This window comes from Xiphophorus maculatus, chromosome 21 (assembly GCF_002775205.1).
Source record: "Xiphophorus maculatus strain JP 163 A chromosome 21, X_maculatus-5.0-male, whole genome shotgun sequence".
NCBI lineage: Eukaryota > Metazoa > Chordata > Actinopteri > Cyprinodontiformes > Poeciliidae > Xiphophorus > Xiphophorus maculatus.
The window spans coordinates 16,600,542-16,624,274 of record NC_036463.1 but is presented as its reverse complement, the minus strand read 5'-3'; the positions used below and the strand labels follow the sequence as shown (position 1 = coordinate 16,624,274).

The 23,733-nt window shown below is 38.2% G+C and overlaps 3 protein-coding genes across 4 annotated transcripts; all 3 read left to right on the top strand.

Moving 5' to 3' along the window:
• Positions 1–1,358: 1,358 nt before the first annotated feature.
• Positions 1,359–4,868, top strand: LOC102218108 (sialic acid-binding Ig-like lectin 13). The gene is made up of 6 exons (XM_023326795.1): positions 1,359–1,386; positions 1,581–1,967; positions 3,306–3,605; positions 3,682–3,939; positions 4,052–4,133; positions 4,532–4,868. Exons 1-6 carry the CDS (start codon positions 1,359–1,361, stop codon positions 4,866–4,868), a joined length of 1,392 nt encoding a protein of 463 aa, XP_023182563.1.
• A 7,194-nt stretch (positions 4,869–12,062) lies between these two features.
• Positions 12,063–14,861, top strand: LOC102217609 (sialic acid-binding Ig-like lectin 10). The gene is made up of 7 exons (XM_023326045.1): positions 12,063–12,196; positions 12,384–12,761; positions 13,016–13,315; positions 13,392–13,646; positions 14,044–14,131; positions 14,234–14,264; positions 14,489–14,861. The coding sequence occupies exons 1-7, from the start codon at positions 12,124–12,126 to the stop codon at positions 14,540–14,542; spliced, it is 1,179 nt and encodes a 392-aa protein (XP_023181813.1). The 5' UTR covers positions 12,063–12,123; the 3' UTR covers positions 14,543–14,861.
• A 1,453-nt stretch (positions 14,862–16,314) lies between these two features.
• Positions 16,315–19,669, top strand: LOC102217355 (sialic acid-binding Ig-like lectin 14). 2 transcript variants are annotated; one of them, XM_023326044.1, is made up of 8 exons: positions 16,315–16,400; positions 16,685–16,775; positions 16,933–17,322; positions 17,681–17,983; positions 18,060–18,326; positions 18,416–18,494; positions 18,825–18,864; positions 18,945–19,669. In XM_023326044.1, exons 2-8 carry the CDS (start codon positions 16,688–16,690, stop codon positions 19,173–19,175), a joined length of 1,398 nt encoding a protein of 465 aa, XP_023181812.1. In that variant the 5' UTR covers positions 16,315–16,400; positions 16,685–16,687; the 3' UTR covers positions 19,176–19,669. The 2 variants fall into 2 exon arrangements, with proteins under 2 accessions (XP_023181812.1, XP_023181811.1); XM_023326043.1 differs by having other exon boundaries at positions 16,626–16,775.
• Positions 19,670–23,733: the final 4,064 nt, after the last annotated feature.

Genomic DNA, 23,733 nt, shown 5'->3' with positions numbered 1-23,733 from the left:
CAGCAGAGCCACGGACGGGAAAGAGTAGTGAACACAATAGCTTCGAGAAGAAAGTACTTTAAATAGTGGCAAAAATTTAGGTTTCTAACTATTATCTTAAAAAAAAAAAAAAACATTGTTTAAAAACTACAAACATGCTGAGACTTGTCCAAGACATACTCCAATAAAATTTATATAGGAGAATATCAAACTCACATTTAAATAAGTGTCCCTGTTTGCTCAGCTCTTTTTAGTCCAAGTTCAACTTTTAAATAAGAATTGCTCCAGATCTTCACTGTATCTCTATTAATCCAGGTACTGTTTTTTTTAAACATCTTTTGCCACAACGACCCAATGAAGACATAAATCAGCACCTGTGTGTAAATTGAAAAGTGAAAAACGTTAGGCTTTATCGTTATAAAGTGTTTACAATAGTCATCCTCTACGGTGTCAGTCTTATTTGACAAAATTCTTTACGTCTAGATAATGTTACAAACGTTACAAATTACAAATTTGCAAAATTTGCATCATTATGATCTGCATCAGGCTCATCCAGTTGAATCTTGACAACTTAGACATCATTATTCTGTCTTTTTGTCATTTTTGTTGTGACTTTGCTCTACTATAATTTTTTATACATGCAAATCTCAAACTCAAATGTCGTTCCTGGTTTGTTGTAATCACAAGGCTTATCCACCCATATAGCATAGAAATGAAACTTACACTGCAGATAAATATGTTCTCTAACGGAAATCTGTTTGTAAATGTTAGTTTAAATAAATATGCAGGGCAAAAACAGATACCTTCATGATTATGTTTATGTTAAAACTATTTAGTGGGCATTTACATATTTAACCCTATCATTGTTTTTATTTTATTTTATTTTATTTTTAAACTAATCAGTCATTCGGACGGATGAAATAAAGATAGTTGACTTTGTTTGCTTAAACAGCAAATTTGTTTGTCGTCTTTAAACTTCAAATAATTTCATGAAAGAAAGTGTCGCAATAAAAACACAAATGTATATAAGTTGCACTTTAAGGAGTGTAGACAAAATTACTCAGACCTCCTTATAACCAACTGTTAAGTTTGTTCATAGTCTCTTTTGTTCATGTGATGTGAATTTACCAGTGACTCATAATCTTTCTGCATCAATAGGATGTTGCAAAAGTGTAAATGTAACAGAAATACATATTTATTTGCAACACATCCTCAACTTGTAGTCTAATGTCATTATTTTGGAACTGTTAAAAAGGAAGTGATCCTTTTTTTAGAGTCTTGTAAACCAGTGGTGACTTTAGCTTTCATATCTTTGTCTGTACGTGAAGGACCATCAGGGTCTGACGGCGGCTCAGTCTGAGAACATGCTGACAGTCAACATGTTACTGAGTGTCTTCCTTCTGCCAGGTGAGATGTTTGTTCAAGTCCTTTCATTTAGAGACATCGCACGAACCATTTCTAGTCTGAAATGGTTGCTCTTAATCTTGTTTAAAGACTTCGCATTTAACACGCTGCAGCTGAACTGGAGTTTATGAATCGTGAATGTTTCTCTACAGGAAGTTGCTGCTTCACATTATGTTCATCATTTATCTCTTCTTAAGGTGTTTTGGCTGATTACTGTAGCCGTGCTACACCAGCCCTCTTCGTCACTGCACCGAAGGAGATTGAAGCTCTGACTGGATCTTGCTTGCAAATCCCATGTAGCTTTAATACAGGACAGACAACATTTGGCAACAGCAGAGCTGTTGTTGGCATTTGGATGAAACATAACTTAGATTTTAAAGGTGATCCAAGAAATGTTATTTTCAATAGCACTAGGACAGATAGCACCTATCAACTGGAGATTATTGGAAACTTGAGAGAAAAAAACTGCACCAGTCTGTTTCGTGACTTAAACTCCAGTTATGTAGATAGATACTTCTTCAGAGTTGAGAATGGGCTGTTCAGAGCAACAGCTTGTAGCAGTCCAATTAAGATAAAAGTTAAAGGTAAGAAAATCTTACTTTAAAAGTTCTGTAATATGAGTCCAGTGTTGAAAAGGCTGTTTATCAATGTTTTGTTGTCTGTGTTAATGTACCGTAACCGTAAATCACTGGGTCACTTTCTACTTTTTTTTCATGACTTGAACTTTATTGATTTTCCAACAGAAAAATATGCCACAATTCCACACTTAGCATATCACAATTTAGCATCTGCTAAACAATGGTTAGTCCTTGTGGATTCTTTGAAGCCAATACAGTTAACAGAAATTACTTAGTGCAATAATAATAATAATAATAATATTAAAGTGACAAGACACATAAACACCAACTGAAATTGATAAACTAAAAATGCCCTGTAACCCTGATACATTTAGATAATTACAGCATTACAGTAAGTTCATCTAGTCTAATTACATCTGAGCTGGAAATACCATTTAACCCACATGTAAGACGTAGCAGGACCACTTCCTGTTGAACTCCTCTACCCTATTTAACAATCTATAAGATAACCTCCAGGGAGCTATACCAATGAGGAAGAGAGGGGATAGATGGACCCTTCCACTCCCTCACCAGCAGCTTCCCCCCCAGCATTACGACTGTCTGCTGCGAAAGAGAGGAAGATATTTGACCCAGTAATGAAGGATCCCTGCGAATATAAAGCCTGCTGCAAAGGGGTATTTTCTGGCCAAGCATTTTTTCTAAGATTTTGTGAACTGATGACCAATAATCTTGGATTTTTTGGAGAATCCCAGAGCATACTGTATGTACCAGTGTGCCATTGTCTTTCTGGCATTTCCAACAAACTGGGGTTTCCGATAAACCAGCCCTGTATAGTCTACATGATGTCCAGTATAAACTGTGTAGAATCTTAAATTGCATCAGTCTTGTTTTTAGTTCCCTTGACATTTTCTTCCCATTCCTAAGAATTGAATACCATTCTTCTTCTGTGAGACTAAGATTTAGATCCTTTTCCCAAGCTCTCTTAAGAGACATAATAGTAGGATCCAAGGCTGTCAATAATCTATAGTAAACTAAAGCTCCATGCCAATGCCCAAACATCTTTTTTATGTCTGACAATGTATTGCAACTTACAGGAGTAAAAGTGGGGGAACCAAAGGTTTTGTACATGGAGTGTCTTATTGGTAAATATCTCCAGAGATCTTGTCTAAGTAACTTAAATTCCCCCACCTATGTTTCAAAGGATTTTAATGACCCGTTCTCATGTAAATCGCCTATCTCAATTATTCCTTTTTGAAACCAGGACTTCCAAAAAAAGGGGTTTTGTCTATGCAGAGTTTGGGGTCAGTGGGTCACTTTCTAAAAAATTCTGCTTTAAAACTCCAGATTCTCCTTGGAGTCCCAGCATTAATGTTCCCTCTGACCTGAAGGAGCATCAGTCTGTCACTGTAACCTGCTCAGCTTTCACTCCGTGTCCACAATCACCTCCTGAACTCACCTGGAATCTCCAACAAGACTCTCTCAGACAAACAGAGAAAAACACAAATGGAACCTTTACAACTAAAATCCAGGAGAACATCACTCTGTCAGACACACATGATGGATACAACATCAGCTGTTCTGCCAGATATCATGTGATTGGAGGAATCAAGACAGCAGAGACAGAAGTGACTCTCAGTGTTTCATGTAAGTGATCCTGTCAGCAGGTCATGGTTCAGCTGTTTCTGATCAATAAAGCTCATGTGTGTCTCATTTTCCTCAGATGCTCCTAGAAACACCTCAGCATCCATCCGTCCATCAGGTTTGGTGTCAGCAGGTAGCTGGGTGGAGCTGAACTGCTCCAGCAGAGCCAAACCTCCACCCAGCTTCACCTGGTTCAGGAACAATAAACATGGAGCCATGAATGTGTCTGTGGGGCCAGTTTATAGCTTCAATGTTACTGATGGAGGAGAGTATCACTGTGTGGCTGCAAATCATCTGGGGAATCAAATGTCACCAATAATCTCTATAAGTAACAAAGGTAACTATTGTGTTTTTACACATTCTTGTGTATTTAAACGCTTAAAAATTATTTCCATCCTGAGAATTTTAAAAAAATATAATTAATATTTAGATGTGTTTTTTCCCCTCAGGTCCAACAGGCAGTCCTGCAGACTGGAAGTGTATTTTAGTGGGAATCACTGTGTTCATCTGCCTGATTGTTGTTTGTGCTTGGTGAGTATCAGACATAACTGATCTGAACTTACGAAACAACAACATTTCAGTTTAATCATCATAGAAAACAATTATGTAATGTTTCAGGCGGCTGTGTGTCGGGCCAGTCATTGGTAATGTTGCTTCGTAGCAAAATGCTCTGGAATGATTGTTGTTTCCTGTCTGAGTGGAGTTTGAATGATCTCTCCAGGCCTACGTTGGTATTCCAGTTTCAACCCACAGCTTTAAAGGCTAGATGTCAAGTTTACCGGGTGTTTCTAATTTGCTTGTTTTAATTTATGACAATGTGATTTTACTGTTGTTCTTCCCCTGCTAGTTCCGGGTCAGCCTTGACTCTCTTAGTCTGAGTCTCCTGAAGCTCAGCAAATTTATTCTGACGGCTCTCTAATGTCTTCCAGGCGCTTGAAGTGCAAACGTCCAACTCCACCACAGACTCAGGTAGAGACGTGTTCAACTTCTGCGTCTAGCAATGCACCGTTCACATTGTTTCACCCGTCGATTAGCAACACCTTCAACATGAACAAACGCATGTACTTTCTAACGCAGAGTCAAACAGGTGAGGACGCTGCTGTTGAAAAACCAGCCGATGGAAGAGAGGAAAAGCTTCATTATGAAGAAGTGGGCTTCCTTCAGAGGAGACCTGGAGCTTCCTCCATGTCAGCACAGGTAAGCAGGCAGCAGGAGACGGTTTACTCTCAGGTCAAGGTGTCTGTTGCCACTGCAGAAGATCTCTGAGCTCAAGTGAAGGAAATATGACATGTTTTATGTCAGAAGGCTTGACGTTTTGTGCACCGAAGATTTTGACTTGTTGATTTTGGACAGAGTGCAGTGGGAGAAAGTTTTAAACCCACTGGTCTCATGATCTTATCATAAGTATCATTGTTTTTTTGGTCCTCAAACTGTTATATAAACTCAGATAAGTCGTAGAAAGAATGTGTTTTACTGATTAGATATAAAGTCCTTCCTCTTTGCTTAGATGATCAAGAAGTGAATCTCTGAAGCTGTAATATCTTTTTGAAAAATGTTCTCAAGAACTCCGACCAATTTTTAATTGTACATATGTTTGTATCGTCATGTCAGAGGAGCCTGTATGTATGCCATCTTAAATTTAATATAGCTAAAAACACAAAAAGCATGGGAATTTTAAAATGCTCCATATTTTTTGCTATTTTAACAACAATGTACTTGATATGTAATTTATTTTTCTCTTTTGCATCATTTCATTTGTTTGGTTCACATGGTATGTCCAAGAATGATTGATTACATCTGTTTTTTGTGCATCAAAACTTAAATAATGAAGAATATTCCCACCTACTTGTGTTTAGGTTTGCTTGCTCACAAAGAAAACAGATTTGTTTTAAAATTGACAATGTAGCTTTTGCATGGTAATTATGCTGGAGCACCTTTGCAGCTCTGCACTAACGTATCGACATTTTGTTCGTTATTCATACTAATCATGAATAAAACTAGACTGACTTTACCTATCCAATATTTTATTTCAATATTCAATACTTTTCCCTCCATAAGTTCTTCCTGTAGTAAAAAATAAAGACATAAGAAAGCTAAACACATTTTCAGATTTTGTTTTTATATATTAATATGACTCTTGATAGACATTCAAAGAGCATGTGCTTCTGTTGTAACCTGGAGAAGGTGCTGAAAATGTTTTGTTGCCCAGTTACAAAACATTGCAACTGTTGTTTTGTGGCACGCTTCGGTTGCCACAAGGCAACTTAACAATGTGCATAACATAACTCCAGTGTAGTGTAAAGCTTCACCAGCAGTCTCGCCTGCAAAGCAAAGCACCTGGGAAAATGAATTCTGCCTTATGTGTAGAAATTATTATTCATTAAAATGAGCTGGAGCACATAGCAGGTTGTAGAGAACACAATATATATTTTGTTGATCTGTCTTTCTAGACAGCTGGTAAGTCTTTAAGGGAAACGCACTTTGACCTCCTGTAACACACATGAGAAAAGGTGCGCCCTCTTTTTTCACTAATTGAATCTATGCTGCTACATCATATAATGGGGCTTCCATATTTTACGTGGGTTACACACAGAGACAATCAAATTAAACACTTCAAGCTCTTTGGCTCAGATCTTCTTATGCTGACACTTATGCTGATTCTTTCATCATGTAGGTCAGAAAAGCGTGTGAGCTAGTCGAGTTAGTCGGTCTATGCGGCTGCTTCATTCGCTCTACTTCACACAACAACAAATACATTTTACTTATGCAATCAGGACAGGTAGCGAAGTTGCAAAATGTCCTGCACACCACCGCAGCTTCCGCCTATGGCTCTGAGGTCAGAGGCTGTTCACACTGGTTGGGAGTGTGAAAAGCTCTCAACACATGTTGCAACTATGTGACTTTGATAGTATGTTCCGACTATCGAAGTCTATCTTATTAAATTCATGTCCTCTGGTGACAACTGCGAACGTTGAGCATTCAGAAGAATAAATCCGAAGTTGCAGCGAATGGCTTATTCTTCCTCTGAGGAAGAATAAATATAAGTTTTCAGAAAATGACATCAACACCTTGGTTTAGGAATAAATCCGTATGACTGCACTCATGCTACTGCTTTTCAATTCCCTTTATTATTTTAAGAGTTCAACTGCAAAAAGATGTAAAGAGAGAAAAGTTGATTTTATTTCAAAATCAAGAAAAAATGATACAAGTGTTTGATCTAATAATAATGGTATTGTATTAACAGCTGGTTAATTATTAACTAATATCTTAGGTGACGTGGGTGTTTTTTTGTATGTTTTTTTTTTTTTTTTTTAAATCAAGCCCTCCCCCAGCACGAGGGAGGGCTTGATTAGTTGTGTAAAACAACTCTCTGATGAGAAAATGAATCATTTTAGAATTCCCTCATGACCTCATAAAACAACTGTCATTATTTTTAATAGGAGTTTAAAAATGTATATTAATAACCCCAGGGTTTTACATGCACACAACAGAAATATCAACACAAAAGATCAGAATGAATCCTAAAGTGGGAACCTCCAACGCCGTGTGACTGCAGCCCAGCTCGTCAGTAAACAGAGATCATAATGGCTGTATTTTTGATATTAATATGTGGAAGTAAATGCTGTCACTTTAAACATACAGTATATATATATATATATATATATATATATATATATATATATATATATATATATATATATATATATATATATATATATATATATATATATATATATATATATATATATTGTTTTTGTTATTTATTTATGTGAAATAAAAAATTATACATATTCTATACTGAATCTTACACAGTGGCATCTGTCACAAAAGTCATATGTCACTCAAGTTGTGTGATATGTTATGGCATCTGTCACAAAAGCCGTGTCATTTGACATGCGTCAATTACGACATGTAATTTATGATTGCTTTACAGCTAAATGTGTCATAAGACATGGCAATGGCATGTGTCACAAAAGCCATGCATATGTCATAAAACCTGCATCATATGTCACAAAAGCAATGACATGTCACAAAAGCCAAGGCATTTGTCATGAAAGCAGTACATATGTCACAAAACAATGTCATATGTCACAAAGCCGTGATTATGTCACAAAAGCTGTGACATTGACGCCAAATCAGTTGCAGCTCTGTGTGTGAATATGTTTGTATATATATTATGTTTTTTTCTAAAATATTTGTTTATTTTTGTTACTTATTTGCTTGAAATGAAATTCATCTTTATATTGTATGTCCAATCTGTCACAAAAGCCATGGCATATGTCAAGAAATCAACATTTGTACTTACCTTTATTTAAAGGTAACTGTGTTTCTCCATGTGCAACAAAGGCGGATAATCACGCCGCTGGAGACGAGATTGAGGAGTACACATTGACAGGCCAAGTCCACGGTTTCAAATAATTTACAAACTGCAGCTTTCATGAAATGTTATGTTTTACATATTTGTTTTACTTTACAGAGTTGAGTAAACATGACATAGCATATTTTTGCTTGCAGACAGTAAAACGAGCTCAGTGGTTCCCAAAGTGTGGGGTGCGCCCCCTCCAAGGGGCGCAGTGTCATTGCAGGAGGGGCAGGGGGAACGGGAAGCAGTATGGATGAAAAAACAGAAAACAAAACAATTACACAAAAGTGTTTCACTGTAAAGATGGTTTGTAGTTTGTTTTGTTGCAACCTGAAGTGTGAAATAAACTTCAGTAGAGTTTGAAAATAAAATATGTGTATAGGTTTATGTCTGGTTGAAGATTGTGTGTGCCCAGTTGATTTTTTTATTATTATTCTTTTCTTTTATGGGGCGGATTTTATTGTAATCCATAGGGGGGCCCAGGAACCAGTGGGGAGGGGTGGTGGTGGTGTGTGTGTGTGTGTGGGTGTGTGTGTGTGTGTGGCGGGGGCGGGGGGGTCCTTTGGGAACCTCTGAACTGGCTGATGTGGATGCTTGAGGAGTGTCATCATCAAAATATGAAGTTTGGAAGGCTTTTTGCTTTAAACAGCCAAACCGGAGCACCCGGGGAAAACCTAAACAGTTAGGCTATCAAAAGGTATCAGACACATAGGTCTAATAGGTTTTTATTTCTACACCTATTAGGAATTTGTCATTAACTTCCACTCAATTTAGAAACTGTGATTATGGCTAACTTACACACTTTCTCCATCCTTCACTCAGAAAAAGTACTTCCACCACTCCTTCCACCACTCCTCCGAGTCGGAAGATGAAGAGTGTGTTGAATCATCCGTTGATGCTTTGCAGTCAGACGTGTCCTCTGTTATGGTTTCTGAACTATCAGTTGCAGAGTAGGAATCTGTTGACTTTGGTGACTCATCCTCTGACTCACGCTTTACAAATGCCCTTATTTCAGGGATCTTCCTTAACGTGAGTACTGGGTGACTCCTTTTCTTTCTGGAATCGTCTGTTGACTCGTCTGTTGTGTCACTTTCCTCATACTCGGTCTCACTTGAAGACTCAGAAAACTTCTCTGGTTCCTTGTGTTTGGAAGTCTTTCCTGTTAACTTCCAGGCCACTGAAGGAGGAAGGGAAGAAAGAGATTTTGATCTCACAGCTCCAGAATAAGGGTTAAGGTCCCCCAGAAATCTCTCAATTTTTGGTTGAAAGGATGTACATTCCTGCTGGAGAGCATTGATTTTATACTTGAAAGTATGTAAGCGTTTGACAATTTTGTCACTCCTACTTTTCTCTTGTGAAACCAAGGAAAGCCTCGATTCGCTCCCAACTTTTATATTTTTTCCTGTCAAATCTTCAAACTTCTTCAAGTGACAACAGTGAACTTGCTTAAGATTTTTGACCTTCTTGTCCATGTCTTGGTAAGCGGTCTCCCACTTAGTTTGATCCGAAAGTCTCTCTGTCAAGATCTCAATCACCTTGTCTAAGTCGCCATTGAGGTCTTTGAGCCTTCGTTCCTCATCCACTGCACATTGAAACTGATATTTCAACAAGGGCACATTAATCGCCTGCTGTCTCAAGGTTTTGATCATTTCCTCGAGTCTATGATTCTTATCGGCCTCTTCCTTCACACTTTCCTCTTCTGCCTTAACTTTTTTATTCACATTGGCCACATTGAACACTCTTAACATTTTCCTTAGGTCTCTAAAGTAGCTGTCTTGAATTGCCATCATCTCCTTGCTTTCCGCTTCTTTCTCTGTGTACTCATCAAACAGTTTAGATTGATGTGCAAGATGCTTTGACAAGGTTCTAACATTTTTCTTTAACACCTTGTGAAGAAAATTCAGCCTTTCATGCTGTTGTTGGGCCGCCTTGATCATTGATTTCATCACGGGCTCCTCAATGAGGTGATCGTTCGTGTCTTTCAATTTTTCGAAAAGCTTATCTCTCCTTTTGGATAAATTATCCAGCTGTTCTTGCTCATCAGCCCAGATGTCAGATTGCGAATTCAACATAAAGAGTCGTTTTTCGGATTCTTCGAAAAATGCCTTCTCGTCCTTCTCCAGTCTGTACCGACTGCGAAAACGGCTTCTGCGCTCGGAGGCGTTCTCAAGCTCCGCATTGATCTTCAGGAGCTTCTGGAGCGCCCTGTTGTTCTTTCTGCGCGCTCTTTCAGCATCAAAAAGGGCAGCTATCGCTTTCTGCCTCTCAGTTTTGCGCATTTTGAGTTTTCCCGTTCGACTTTAAAGCCAAAAGTGTCGGAGCCAAGCAAAATGTAGGTCAGGGGAGCTTTGTGTTCACAAGCGAAATGGAGAGAACCCTGTCAACTCACAGACAAAAGCTGTAACATCAAAGGGCGTCATCATAAGGCTGGGTGTGTGTGTGTGTGTGTGTGTGTGTGTGTGTGTGACATCATCGGTGTGGTGCCATACCTTCCCAGCATGGTTCTGTTCTCAATCATTGTTTGAGTCACCTAAAATGTCCTGAAAGTTGCATTGTCTCACTGACTGAAGCGTTTTCGGATCTAAGTGTCTTAAGTTTACTCAGGAGCGTGACGCAGCAGAAACGTAACATCCTCAGTCGTCTGCAGAAATGTTTGTGAAAGTGATTTAAAGTAAGATTTTTGTTTCGTTGAACAGACCGAGAAACCGCTGAAAATCAAATAAAAACAGGAAACGTGATGGACAGTTTAGTGGCAGCGTGCGGCCTATACAAATTAAAAGTTACATGTCGAGCATTATAAGTAGCACACAATGTGTGATTTAACCCTTTGTATATTCTAGTGAGCCGATCCAAGAGAACCGGCTCCGTAAAAAGAGACAGAATTCCAAACACTAGAGTATTTTATGATCTATAGGTTTCTATTTAAACCGGTTACTCATTTGTGCTTTCTTTCACATAAGTATTTTTAGCTTATTCATAATTGGACTTAGCACTTTGTAATTTAAACAAACTATAACTCCATGGCAACTATAACACTTTGGATTTTGCTGGTATGTAGTTTAAAGAGCTAAAGTTGGTCCACTCATGTTGCACTGAGGCTAAAAACAAACAATTACTAAGGAGAGGTGCTATTGAATGTGAAAGGATGGTAAATCAATAAACCGCTGAAAAATCTGCCTCCCTCACTTCTGAGATGATGGTTACCCTGGTTGGTTCAACAATAATTGAATACATTTTTTGAAAATAGCATCTCCTGTTGACATTAACCAATCGCTGTATACATTATGAAAATGCAATACATCCACCTGCTTTAATTCTGCACCTGAAACTTAACTGAAGTATCAAAAAACTACCAGAAACGGAACTGAACGTCAGCAATATTTAAGTCACAGAAACTAAATGATGAACCATGAAGTGGCACAATGCTAAAAAACATTGACGTTTTAGTCAAATGTGACAGCACAAATGCACAAAATTAATCAAAATAAACACAAATTGAATGACATATAACTCACTCTCCGAAATATTTCTTAGAGTAAGTGAGAGTGATATCTGTAAAAACCCTGTACCGATATGCGCCTGGTTTCTCCATAGAGCAACATCATATTGATCACTAGCTGAACTTGAGATACTGGAGTGGAGCAGTCTTTTAGCTAACATGCAACAAAAACAGCAAATAAAGTAAAAAGTCAAAGATATTCTATGCAAACAGAGGTAAAGTAATGGTCATTTATAAATACTCAACTCTGAACCGAAGTCAATGTGTTTTAGGGAAGTGGTGAGATGTAAATGGAGACTAGTTTAAAAAAAAAAAAAAGGCGAGAAAAACTGGCGGTAAAAATAAACTGCTGCTCAGTTGGTCCTGCAGTTTCCTCATACTGGTTGAACTTGTTTCTGTTTTCACTGGACATTTGGTAAGTTAATCTTTGCTTTTAAATTTAAGAATAATATATGTAGGCTTTCAGACATCTTATTTTATCATTTTGGGGCTTTATGGATATATTAATTTCAACTTGCAACCGTTTTTCTTCTAGATGAAGGTTTTGCATTTGATTGGGTGAATTGGCAGAAGTTGTGAAGAAAAGAAAAAAAAAAAAACAACTTTAAAGCCACGTTAATCTAAAAGCCAGCAGCAGATGGTCTAATGTATTTCCAGAGATGAAGGTCTGTCGGAGTCTGTCTGAGAACATCCTGACTGTCAACATGTTACTGAGTGTCTTCATTCTTCCCGGTGAGATGTTTGTTCACTTTGCTTTATTTGGAGATTATGTGAATCATTTCTAGTCTGTACTCTCCTGATGGTATTTAAAAGCATTGCATGGAACATGCTGCAGTTGAATTGGAGTTTATTGATCATGGACTTTCTGTGCAGACAGAATTTGCTCTGCATTATATTTATTGTGAATCTCTTTTCACAGGTGATTCGTCTGATTGTCCCAATCCAGATCTTATTGCTAACACACCTCAACAGATTGAAGCTCTGAGTGGATCTTGTTTGCAAATCCCATGTAGCTTCAATTCAACACATTATACATACAACAACAGGAGACCCATCTATGGAGTTTGGTTGAAAAATATCTCAAATTTCAATGCCGAACCAAGCGCTGTTATTTTCAACAGCAGTGGGTCAGTTAACATATTTTCACTGAATTTGACTGGAAACCTGAGTGAGGGAGACTGCACCACTCTGTTTCCTGATTTAAAGACGAGTTATACTGACAGTTACTTCCTCCGCATCGAGAACTGGCCATTCAGGGCAAGCGCTAAGTGTCATCCTCTTCAAATAACAGTTGATGGTGAGAAAAAAATACGACTTTTAAAACCATATTATCTTATTTTGTAAATTTTCCCTTATTCTTCTAGTCTATGTAGAAATTCGAACCATGTTTTGATGTAAAATTTGTAATCTCAGTCAGAGCCTATTTAAAGGAAGGCTCTGACTTCTTTTAAACATCAATCATTGAAAGCTTTTGTCGTCTGCACCACTTCAACTGGAACGCATCCAAATTGTCAACAGTCACTTTCTAAACTGTCTTATATGAAATTTTAGATTCTCCTTGGAGTCCCAGCATTAATGTTCCCTCTGACCTGAAGGAGCATCAGTCTGTCACTGTAACCTGCTCAGCTTTCACTCCGTGTCCACAATCACCTCCTGAACTCACCTGGAATCTCCAACAAGACTCTCTCAAACAAACAGAGAAAAACACAGAGGGAATCTTTACAACTAAAATCCAGGAGAACATCACTCTGTCAGACACACATGATGGATACAACATCAGATGTTCTGCCAGATATCCTGTGATTGGAGGAAAAAAGACAGCAGAGACAGAAGTGACTCTCAATGTTTCATGTAAGTGATCCTGTCAGCAGGTCATAGTTCAGCTGTTTCTGATCAGTAAAGTTCATGTGTGTCTCATTTTCCTCAGATGCTCCTAGAAACACCTCAGCATCCATCAGTCCATCAGGTTTGGTATCAGCAGGTACCTGGGTGGAGCTGAACTGCTCCAGCAGAGCCAAACCTCCACCCAGCTTCACCTGGTTCAGGAACAACAAACAAGGAGCCATTAATGTATCTGTGGAGCAGATTTACAGCTTCAACGCCACCGAGGAAGAAGAGTATTACTGTGTGGCTACAAATGATCTGGGGAATCAGACATCATCAATACTTCTTAGTTTTGAAGGTAAATCTGATTGTTGTTTTAATTGTTCCCCTTTTCAAGGTTTTGCATACAGTGATTAGTATGCAATAATTTATACGTATTCAACTTTTGCTTTCAAAACATAACCTCCAATATAGTAATTTTTGAGGCTATTTGATATAGTAGTGTAGAATAGTGGATAACATTTGACCCAATACTTGTTTATCTGCATGTAGAGTTTTGCCCCAAGTCTTTAGGGCTTTATGTCTTGGTAAGTTTGATTCCGAGTTTCAAATTCTTTGAGGATTTCTACATGGATTTATATTGTGTTCAATAAAATACAAATTTTGTACATTTTTAACTGCACACAGCAGGAATATAAACCGATGAATCAGAGCCAAAACATTCAAGACAATCTGATCGTACTGTTCTGTTACAGATCATCAAGAGTTTGGACTCTTTCTCTGTGCTACAGTGAAGATCCTGGGAATCATAATCCTCTGCAGTGCAGTCGTCACCTTTGAGTGGTGAGACTCACTTTCCTTTGAGTTGATGCTTTGCTGCTGGTCTCTGCTTCATGCTGGGGTTTACTGTGTGTTATGTTAATCAGAATCACATTTTTCTTTCAGCTGGTTTAGATCATCCGACAGATCAAGGAAGGTAAAGGATATGAGTTTCTTAACATTAAAATAATTTTAAAAGTAATTAGTTAGAGGCCAAGAGTCAGTCAGAATGCATTTATCTCTTTTTCCTTGGATGGATTTATTGTGAATACAGCCAGACTAAGTAGTGACTCTCACACTTTCAACGTTCAAAATTTTCCTCTGAACATTTTTTGTAAATTTCCCACAGAGCAGCGACACTTTGCTTTTTCATGTCCACAGGATCCAGCAGAACCAGAGCAGGTCAACAGAGTGATGGAGATTCAGGCATCATGAGCCACAAGGAGGCGAAGAAAACGTTCACTATTAGTGGGACAATATCTTTATTTTTTCTTGCATTTGAATTTGACTGTACATGTGTTGATTTTTATTGCAAGATAAGCAGATAACATTTGAACTTGGCATTAAAATCTTCTTAAAATGGAAACAAGGAAAACTACTGCACAAATTATTCATCTTTTGTTTGCCATGTTTGTTATTTCTTTCCCCTTTTCTGTCATTTAACCATCAGCCTTTATTGAGGAAGCCCTTTTTCACTGATTTAGACTAAATGCAGCAAGCAATTTCCAATGCATTTAAAAAATAAATAGTGACCTGTATTCTATTCTTTTTGCTGGGAATAAATAAATTCATTTTTAGACCAAAAGAGACCGAGCACATTGCTTATATTTTTAAGTGCTGTGTCAAATTTTACTGCTATGTTTTAAACCAAGTTAATTGAAAATTCTCATATTTCTTGTGTTACATAATTTTGTTCAGGCACTTTGATGTATTCAGGCAGTTCCTCTTTTAAACTTCTTTACTGAATAGTGAATAATCTGACGATGACAGTGTCAAAATAAATGCCATAATTTTTCACCACTCTGTGAATGTTAGAGTCGATTTTTGTTCCCATTGTTTAAGGCTAAGCAGTCAATTTTTTGACTGCTAATCTGAATGACTAACATGGTCTTTGTTGACATTTTTTTGGTAACCACGACAGCACTAGAGTTGTTGCGTTGCACAAAAAATAAGAAATCATCTAAACCTTCTTCTGGGAAAAAAAAAAAGAAAGAAAAAACACAAAGAAGATATTGAATTTATCTGACAGCATAATCAGGAAAGGTATAAAATACTTTTAGATCATTACAAGGATTCTAATCAACTAAAAACATAAAGAAAAATAATTAAAGATGTTTCAAACTGAACACCAAGGCCAGTCCCTGGATTAAGCTGCATAGGCAAATCCTCAGGGCGCCAACAGTGCAGGGGCGCCATAGAAAAGGACAAGAACTAAAAGTAACTTTTAACTATTCTTCTTAAAACTTATAGGGGACAATATACTTTAAAATAAAAAAAATCTACATTAATTTAGCTGCACAGCATTAAATAACAAATACACTACATCTAAAAATATTTTGCACACAATCTTCAAAATTATGCGCTGAATAGATGTGTCAGGTTTGTATATTTCATTGATCGAGAATTCATTTTGCCGACTACTGTTGCTGATGTTACTGTGTCATAAAATCAAAATTTACAGAGCTAAAAATTCAGATTCTGAAATTATAATCAGCATCTATTATGTTTGTTGTGTGTTTATGGATGGTACATCTTTTAAAGTGAAGGGTTTTCTCCAAACAGCAGCGCAACACTGTTACAAATATTTACAGAAAGCTTTTTCTTTGTTACGTCCCCATCTGAACCACTATGACTGTGTCACAGGATTCAGGTGAAATGCAGACAATGTTGGTTTTTGAGGTAAAAAAAAAAAAAAAAAAAATGAAGAAGTTCTGAAAGGTGCTGAGAAAAGATAAACTCAAACATCATCACTGATGTCTGTAAATGTCTTATGCCAAAGAGAAACGTTTATAATTTACCTGGACTCAATAGTGTGATACAGTTAGAAGTGAGAAGATTATATTTGATGTTTTAGTTGATTATTGCGAGGCAGCTGTGAAATAGTGTTTAAATGATGATTGCAGAATAATGTTGCTTAAATGCGACTTCCTCTTCCTCAGAGTTGTTATTTCAATATCAAGTCTGGTTTTCTGCGCCATTCTCTGTGAGGAAACCGGAGGTGTGTGTTTGTTCTGCTGCTGATCAACTAATTAGCTAACACTAAACCATTTTCCGTTTTTACAGCAAATTATTGGTAAGTTAATGTTAATATGTTTTCGACCGTTTTCATGATTCCTGCTAAATTACTTTGTACAGTGAATCCTTCTTAGCTTCATGATGGAAAATCAAGTTTGTTTTGAAATTTACTTTCCCTTTCTAAAGAGAAAGTGTTCAACTCATAATTCTAACCCACAGCAGTCTACTTCCATCATTTTAGGAATTTGACAATGTGGTAATAAATATGAATGTTTTTGCTTAGAGTTTCTTAAATTAGCTCCCCAAAGTAAAGCAGCTGATTTCATCGTGTTTCCATTCAAGAACATGAAGGACGACAATCAGAGTCTGATGGCGGCTCTGTCTGAGAAAATGCTGACAGTCAGTATGTTACTGAGTGTCTTCTTCATCCCAGGTGAGATGTTTCTTCTCTTTGATTTGTTCACAGACATCACTTGAATCATTTCTAGTCTGAGAGGCTCCACCTGTAACACGATGCTGCTGAGTTGACATTTGTGGATCAGGAAGTCAAGATTTGCTCCACATTATTGTCATCTCTTTTTTTTTTACAGGTGTTTTTGCAGGTGATTCGGCTGGTTGTCCCAATCCAGATCTTGTTGCTGACATACCTCGGAAGATTGAAGCTCTGAGTGGATCTTGTTTGCAAATCCCATGTAAATTCAGTTCAACACATTATACATTCAACAACAGGAGACCCATCTATGGAGTTTGGTTGAGAACTATTTCAAATCTGAATCGCAATCCAGAGGCTGTTATCTTCAACAGCAGTGGGTCAGTTAACACATTTTCACTGAAAATGACTGGAAACCTGAGTGAGGGAGACTGCACCACTCTGTTTCCTGTCTTAAAGACGAGTTATACTGACAAATACTTCCTACGGATTCATAAAGGGACATATATGGCAACAGCTGAATGTCATCCTCTTAATATAACAGTTAAGGGTAAGGAGAAAAAGACTTTTATTTCCATGTTGTTTTTGTTATTTTGCAAATTTCCTCTTACCATTATCTCCTCTTACCATACCTCTTACACACACACGCACACCTTGGTTCAAGGTGTGCGTGTGTGTGTGTTCTTTTTGTCTTTGTGTGAATATGCATGCTTCCATTTACCTAGCTGCTATTACAAATGAATTGTCACTCTGTGGGACAACAGAGGACATTTCTCTCTTAATGTAGTAAAATAAAACATTTAATTTGGTGTAAAAAAACAAACAAACTGAAAATAAGATCTGACTTCAGTATTAGAAACAGTTTGTTGTCTGCACTGTAAAACAGACTCTTTGATGTGAAATCCCAGATTCTCCATGGAGTCCCAGCATTAATATCTCTGGTGGTGACCTGAAGGAGCATCAGTCTGTCACTGTAACCTGCTCAGCTTTCACTCCGTGTCCACAATCACCTCCTGAACTCACCTGGAATCTCCAACAAGACTCTCTCAAACAAACAGAGAAAAACACAGAGGGAATCTTTACAACTAAAATCCAGAAGAACATCACTCTGTCAGACACACATGATGGATACAACATCAGATGTTCTGCCAGATATCCTGTGATTGGAGGAAACAAGACAGTAAACACAGAAGTGACTCTCAGTGTTTCATGTAAGTGATCCTGTCAGCAGGTCGTGGTTCAGCTGTTTCTGATCAGTAAAGTTCATGTGTGTCTCATTTTCCTCAGATGCTCCTAGAAACACCTCAGCATCCATCAGTCCATCAGGTTTGGTGTCAGCAGGTAGCTGGGTGGAGCTGAACTGCTCCAGCAGAGCCAAACCTCCACCCAGCTTCACCTGGTTCAGGAACAGCACAAATGGAGCCATGAATGTGTCTGGACAAGTTTATGGCTTCAATGCTACTGAGAGAGGAGAGTATTACTGTGTGGCTACAAATGATCTGGGAAATCAGACATCATCATTGATCCCTGTGAATATGATCAACAAACAGATAGGTTAATATTTCATTTCATTAAATCCCTTCTGTTTAAAAGTCTAATTCGTATTATTACAGGTTTAAATATTTACTAATTGTTTTCCCAAGACACAACTACAGTTCTTCACTGGCTGCCCGTTGTGGCCGGGTGTATTTGTTTCATCTGTCTCATGGCCATTGCTGCTTGGTGAGTATCAAAAAATAAAAAGCGTCTAAGTTGTTTCAAAACACCGGAATCTGACCTGGATCCGATTTTAAATCAAGAATGAGGGGAAATGTATCTTTTTTCTCTCCCAAGCTGTTACTTTCAATTATGTGCAGGTGAAAGTTGGAATCTTCCAACCAGACCAATGTTTTTACAGCCTCTCCTTTCCTCTTGTATTAGTTTTCTTGATGTTTCGCCCCTTGCTTCACATCAGCGTTCACTCTCTCACTCTCTCTCTCTCTCAGTCTGAATGTTTGTATTGTCCCCTGAAACTCACCAGACTCTTTCTGACGTCTCTCTAACGTCCCCCAGGTTGTGCAAGCTCAGACGTTCAACTCCTCAACAGACTAAGGTGAACAAAAATTTAGCCTCTTTGTTTGGCACAATCAACACCATCATGATAAAGACTAAAATATGTATTTTCTACTGAAGCAAAGAAACGAGGATCCTGCTTTCCCAATGAGAGCTGAAAAGGCAGAGGAAGAACTTTATTACGCAGAGCTGAACTTCCTCCCAGCTTCCTACTTCCTCCCAGCTTCCTCCGCCTCCGATCAGGACGGAGAGCAGCAGGAGACGCTGTACGCAGAGGTGAAAGTGTCTGCTGACGGTCTGGAGGGTCTCTATGCCGAAGTGAACAAAAAAGAAGATAGTTTTTCGTTCTGAGCTGTATTTTTTGTTTTTGTTTGCAGAAAATGTTTGTCCATTTCAAACGCAACATCTGTAATCTTAACATTTGCAATTTCGCTGTTGCTTAGTTGTAGATTTAACCCATGAGTCGCTGTCACAAAATAAAGACTGGAGTGGAAGCACAGAGAGAGAGAGTTTCATGTCTGCTGACTTTGAATTTGATGATAAGAACATTCAGCTTCAGCTTGAAATCGAACAGTGATGCACCTTAAGCATAATATGTATAAATCAGCAAATGTTTAAAAAAAATGTTGATTACATTTTCTGTAATTGTACATATTTGTTAAATATCTGCCTTTGTTTTCGTTTGGTTGAAAGAAAATAAGAATGTGTCAATGTTCATTTTTTACTGTTTATTTGACAAATGAATCAAAGTGTACATCCTGAAATGTTCTGAGGAAATACTTTTCTGATTAAGTTTGTCATTTGTTTTAGTTTATTTTTTTTTATGTCCTTCTAAATTTAAAATAAAAACATTTCACCAGTGTCTATATCTTGTACTTTGTATGGTGTGTGAGCAAACACTCAAAGTTCCAGTGTTTTGTCAGAGCTCTGTTTCCATGTCTGTAAGGTTTGACAAATGCTGATATAATCTTCTTCAGCAGCTGAATTATTTTGATAACTCTTTGGTTCCATCTATAGGTTAACACGTGACGGTGCACTTTTTAAGATTTTGGTTTGTTTTTAGCATTCTATATAATAATAAAAGTTTAAAACCTAAACACTTTTTTTGCTTCTGTAGTTTAAACAATTACATTTTTAAATTACATTTTGATGTGGATTTTTTTCACAGAGTGAGTTTGCCATGCAATCGGCAGGTTGCTGGTTCGATCCCTGCTCCACCATCTCGTGTCCTTATGGGCAAGATACTTTACCTGCCTCGCCTGCTGGTGGGGGTCAGAGGACCTGGTGGACCCCCTGCATGCCAGCTATAGCTACTATCCAGTAGTTTCTTGCCCCCATCAGAGTGTGAGTGTGTGAGTAAAAGGGTGAACGACTGTAGTGACTGTGTGGTCTTCTGGACTTGATAAAGTGCTGTACAAGTACAAGCCATTTACCATTTACCTCAGTATCTGGATGGACACTCAATTAATCATGTGTTAAGAGGTATTTATTTTGATTTCCAAAAAAAATGAAAATAAAAAATAATGTTTTTTTAAATTCTGACCATTGGGTGGCGCACTTGACTAACTATTTTCCTTATGGTCTGTCGTTTTCTCCTCTAACAGCTTATATTCTGCCTTCATGTGGCCTCCTGGACTCTTGTGGAGCTCCTATAGGCCTTTCTTCTCAGTTCTCCGTAGGCTGCAGTTCATCTTCTTTCCCCCCCAACACCTTTTTCTTCCACTCTACATGCCATTAAATTGACTGTATACAGAATTCAGTGACCAGCTAGCTACCTTTTATTTTGACCGTGACATTTTTTCACTTACTCTCCTTATGGAGCGTGTCACTGACTCCATCTTGGATAACTCTCCAGCATTCTTCTCTTTATTACTGTAGGTAATAAAATGGCCATAGCATATTATCAGTCCCTCCATTGCTTATAGCCCTCACTCTTGCAGGGTCATTTGGTGGGAGGGTGTTGCTGATAAGTTGCGTTAAGTGTGAGTTTGTGTGGATTGAGGATCTGTCCAGAGTGTCACCCAGTGAACACTGGGGATCGGTAAAGACCGTGAAAAAGTAAAGCGTCTGCAGAATATGAATGAATGTTGCGTAACTTTTTCAAGCCTTATTTTATTCCAAAAGTCCCTGCAGCTGTTTGACTCTGAGTCAGACTGAATTAGGATTTGTCACAAGATTCATCATCATATTCTGCCCTCAAGGTCAATTATTTGATCAGAGTTTTGGTATTTCAAAACCAAAACTTTTGGTTTTGAAATACCAAAAGTTTTGGTGGTTGTAAAAAAGTGTATTTATACCAGACAGGCTTGTGGCTCGTCTCTCGGGTTTTTCTGCAATAATAACACGTAAAGATCAACGTGGACTTCAAACATACATACAGGGAGTTTTGTGAAAGAAGCCGATCCAACACGGTAATCTCTGCCATTTCGCTGCTAATGGTTTGACATTTCATTAAGAGTGGGGGAGACCTTTGTTTGTCATGCCACCCAGGCAAATGCCTTAAGATCAAATGCAGTCAGGGAGTTTGCTCTTCTAAATGTCAGCTTCAAACCCAACTCTGTCTTAATGGCTCTCATATGGGAATATATTACTGTAAACTGCACTGTGTTTAAAGAGACAGTCCAGAAATCCATTTTTTCTCATTGTGCTGATCTTACTTGCTACCGACGGACTTGCGGAAGGAGAAGCGAGAAGAATCTGCCACATTTGACAGAAGGACACGATTGTATCTGTTTTCATGTCAAGACTGCATTTTGAGTAGGTGGGCTAAATTTAGATAGCCTATGTGTCACTAAATGATGCTGCCCCCCCTCCTTACTCCTCATCAGTCACACACTGCAGCTGTGTCATTTCCTCCTCTGGTTATAGATTGCTTGCAGTATCTCAATGGCAGCTAAAATGAGTTTCCCTCCGGGCCCGGGAGAGATGTCACCCATGTTGCAGTTCTCTTCGAGACAGGAAATGATTCGTCTTTCCAGACTTTTATCAGCTGCGTTTTATTATTCAGTAATGTTAAGAGAGGAGGAAGACTCGGATCATTTCCTATATTGCGGCATGCAGCTCACAAATGCTGATAGATCTCGGCTTATCGTGGTCCATCCATCCATCCATCCATCTATAGATAGATACATCCATATGTGATGATCTGGCTTCATCATCTCACAGACTTTGAAACGCTGGACACCAGCCAGCATCGCCGTGACAACATCCGTCTCTGTGGCCGCTCTCACATTCAACAGGATGTTTAAATCTACTCAAAGGACCTTCGACTTTACTGACTTTTTCTTCTTCTTCTCTTTGCTAGGTCACATAACTTTTATCAGCTTTCTTAGTCTCCCTCACTTACTGCTGTCTCATGTGAACAAATACACATATTATTTACCAATATCAAAAAAAAAAGCACCGACCACTACTTTTTAAAATCTTCCCGTTGGCACAAACATTCACCTAATTTAGCCCTCCAGTAAATCAACCAGCAATTTCCTTGAAATACTGTCAACAACAGAAACAGCTAAATGCTGCCAAATGAAAACCTTTTATCAATGTATTTTTTTTTATGTCCTACTTGCAAATAGTCCTAGTGTTCTCCATCGTATGCCAGAAAGATTCCTCCATTAAAGAGGCATCACTCTCCATTATCCGCTTCTCTGCGTCACAAGCCTTCTTCATTTCACCTCAAGGTTTTGCCTGCTCTCCTGGTCTCTGGCAGTTTATCCGTTTGCCTACTTGGCTTTGAAATCCATCGATTCAAATGTGTAAACTGAACTCTAAGACGTCCCAGTTTGTGTACAGCATCTGACACTGTTCTTTAGTCCAAATTAATAGGTTGAAGAGTAGCTGAGGGTCTGAGTGGTGATAAAAATGTGTTTAGCTCAAACAGTGAATAACCCTAGATTGTCGGACTGTGAGGATCTGGGTTTTCTGTGTGATTATTTAGGTTTCTGCGTTCAGTTGAGTCTCCTTGTTGTCCCGTCTACACCTTGATTGATCCCAGCGGTGTTCTGTTTCCTTGATTGCCCCCTTGTGTATTTAATCCCACCTGTGTCTGTGTTTCCTCGTCTATTGTTGTGTCACAGGTCTTGGGATTTATGCCAGTTACTACCAGTATGAGAGTCATTATCGTTCCCTCACCTGTGCTGCCTTGAAGTTTGCACCAGTTTGCCACCAGCATTTGAGCTGCCTCTGCTCACCTGTGCTGCCTGGATTGTGTATTTGTGACTCATTAAATCATCACTTCTCTCACTTCAACCTGGGTCCACCGCGTCTCCCTCACCACCTCACAGACAATTCCTGACGGAGACAAAGTAAATGAAATTGATATTTGTGCATTTCAGGGAAATGATGGCCATATCACGCCTCTGCCATGCTGTATATTTGCAGTTTGGGTTCATATTCATGAGATTTATGTAAATTACAGCCAGAATAAATACTATTGATTTCTCACAGACCAGAGCTGTTGTATTATGCAGAACAAAATACTGCCAGTTCAAAAGCTCAGGAGAATAAAAAGGACAAAACAAAAAAGAAGCTTGTCAAACATTTTCTCAGATTATTTTTCTGTTTAAATTAATAATCTAGATTGTTTAAAATCTGATTTTTACACCTTAATACACTGAATAGTTAATCATTTTATCCCAGCTCCCTGTGTTCATGCCACCGATCATCTGTCATGCATTTTGTTACTCACCTGATCCTTTGCATTGTAATCACCTCCCCAGAACTTAAATACAACTTTCCTGAGGCAGTTCATTTCCAGATTTATCTGTTATCCTGTTACCATGTCTGTTGTCTACAATGTATTTGACAGAACAGGTGAAAGAAGGAGTTCTGTTTGAATTTATGATATTTCCAGTATCCATGCATCACTGCCATCCCTTTTCCATATTTAAAATTCGCCCTTTAACAAAAA

Coding starts and splice junctions, on each gene's coding strand:
- LOC102218108 (XM_023326795.1), top strand. CDS start 1,359: ATGTTACTGAGTGTCTTCCTTCTGCCAG. Junction 1,968..3,305: donor AATTAAGATAAAAGTTAAAG/GTAAGAAAATCT, acceptor TTAAAACTCCAG/ATTCTCCTTGGAGTCCCAGC. Junction 3,606..3,681: donor AGTGACTCTCAGTGTTTCAT/GTAAGTGATCCT, acceptor CATTTTCCTCAG/ATGCTCCTAGAAACACCTCA.
- LOC102217609 (XM_023326045.1), top strand. CDS start 12,124: ATGAAGGTCTGTCGGAGTCTGTCTGAGAACATCCTGACTGTCAACATG. Junction 14,132..14,233: donor GCAGTCGTCACCTTTGAGTG/GTGAGACTCACT, acceptor TTTTTCTTTCAG/CTGGTTTAGATCATCCGACA. Junction 14,265..14,488: donor CATCCGACAGATCAAGGAAG/GTAAAGGATATG, acceptor TCATGTCCACAG/GATCCAGCAGAACCAGAGCA.
- LOC102217355 (XM_023326044.1), top strand. CDS start 16,688: ATGAAGGACGACAATCAGAGTCTGATGGCGGCTCTGTCTGAGAAAATG. Junction 18,495..18,824: donor CTCATGGCCATTGCTGCTTG/GTGAGTATCAAA, acceptor AACGTCCCCCAG/GTTGTGCAAGCTCAGACGTT. Junction 18,865..18,944: donor CAACTCCTCAACAGACTAAG/GTGAACAAAAAT, acceptor TTTCTACTGAAG/CAAAGAAACGAGGATCCTGC.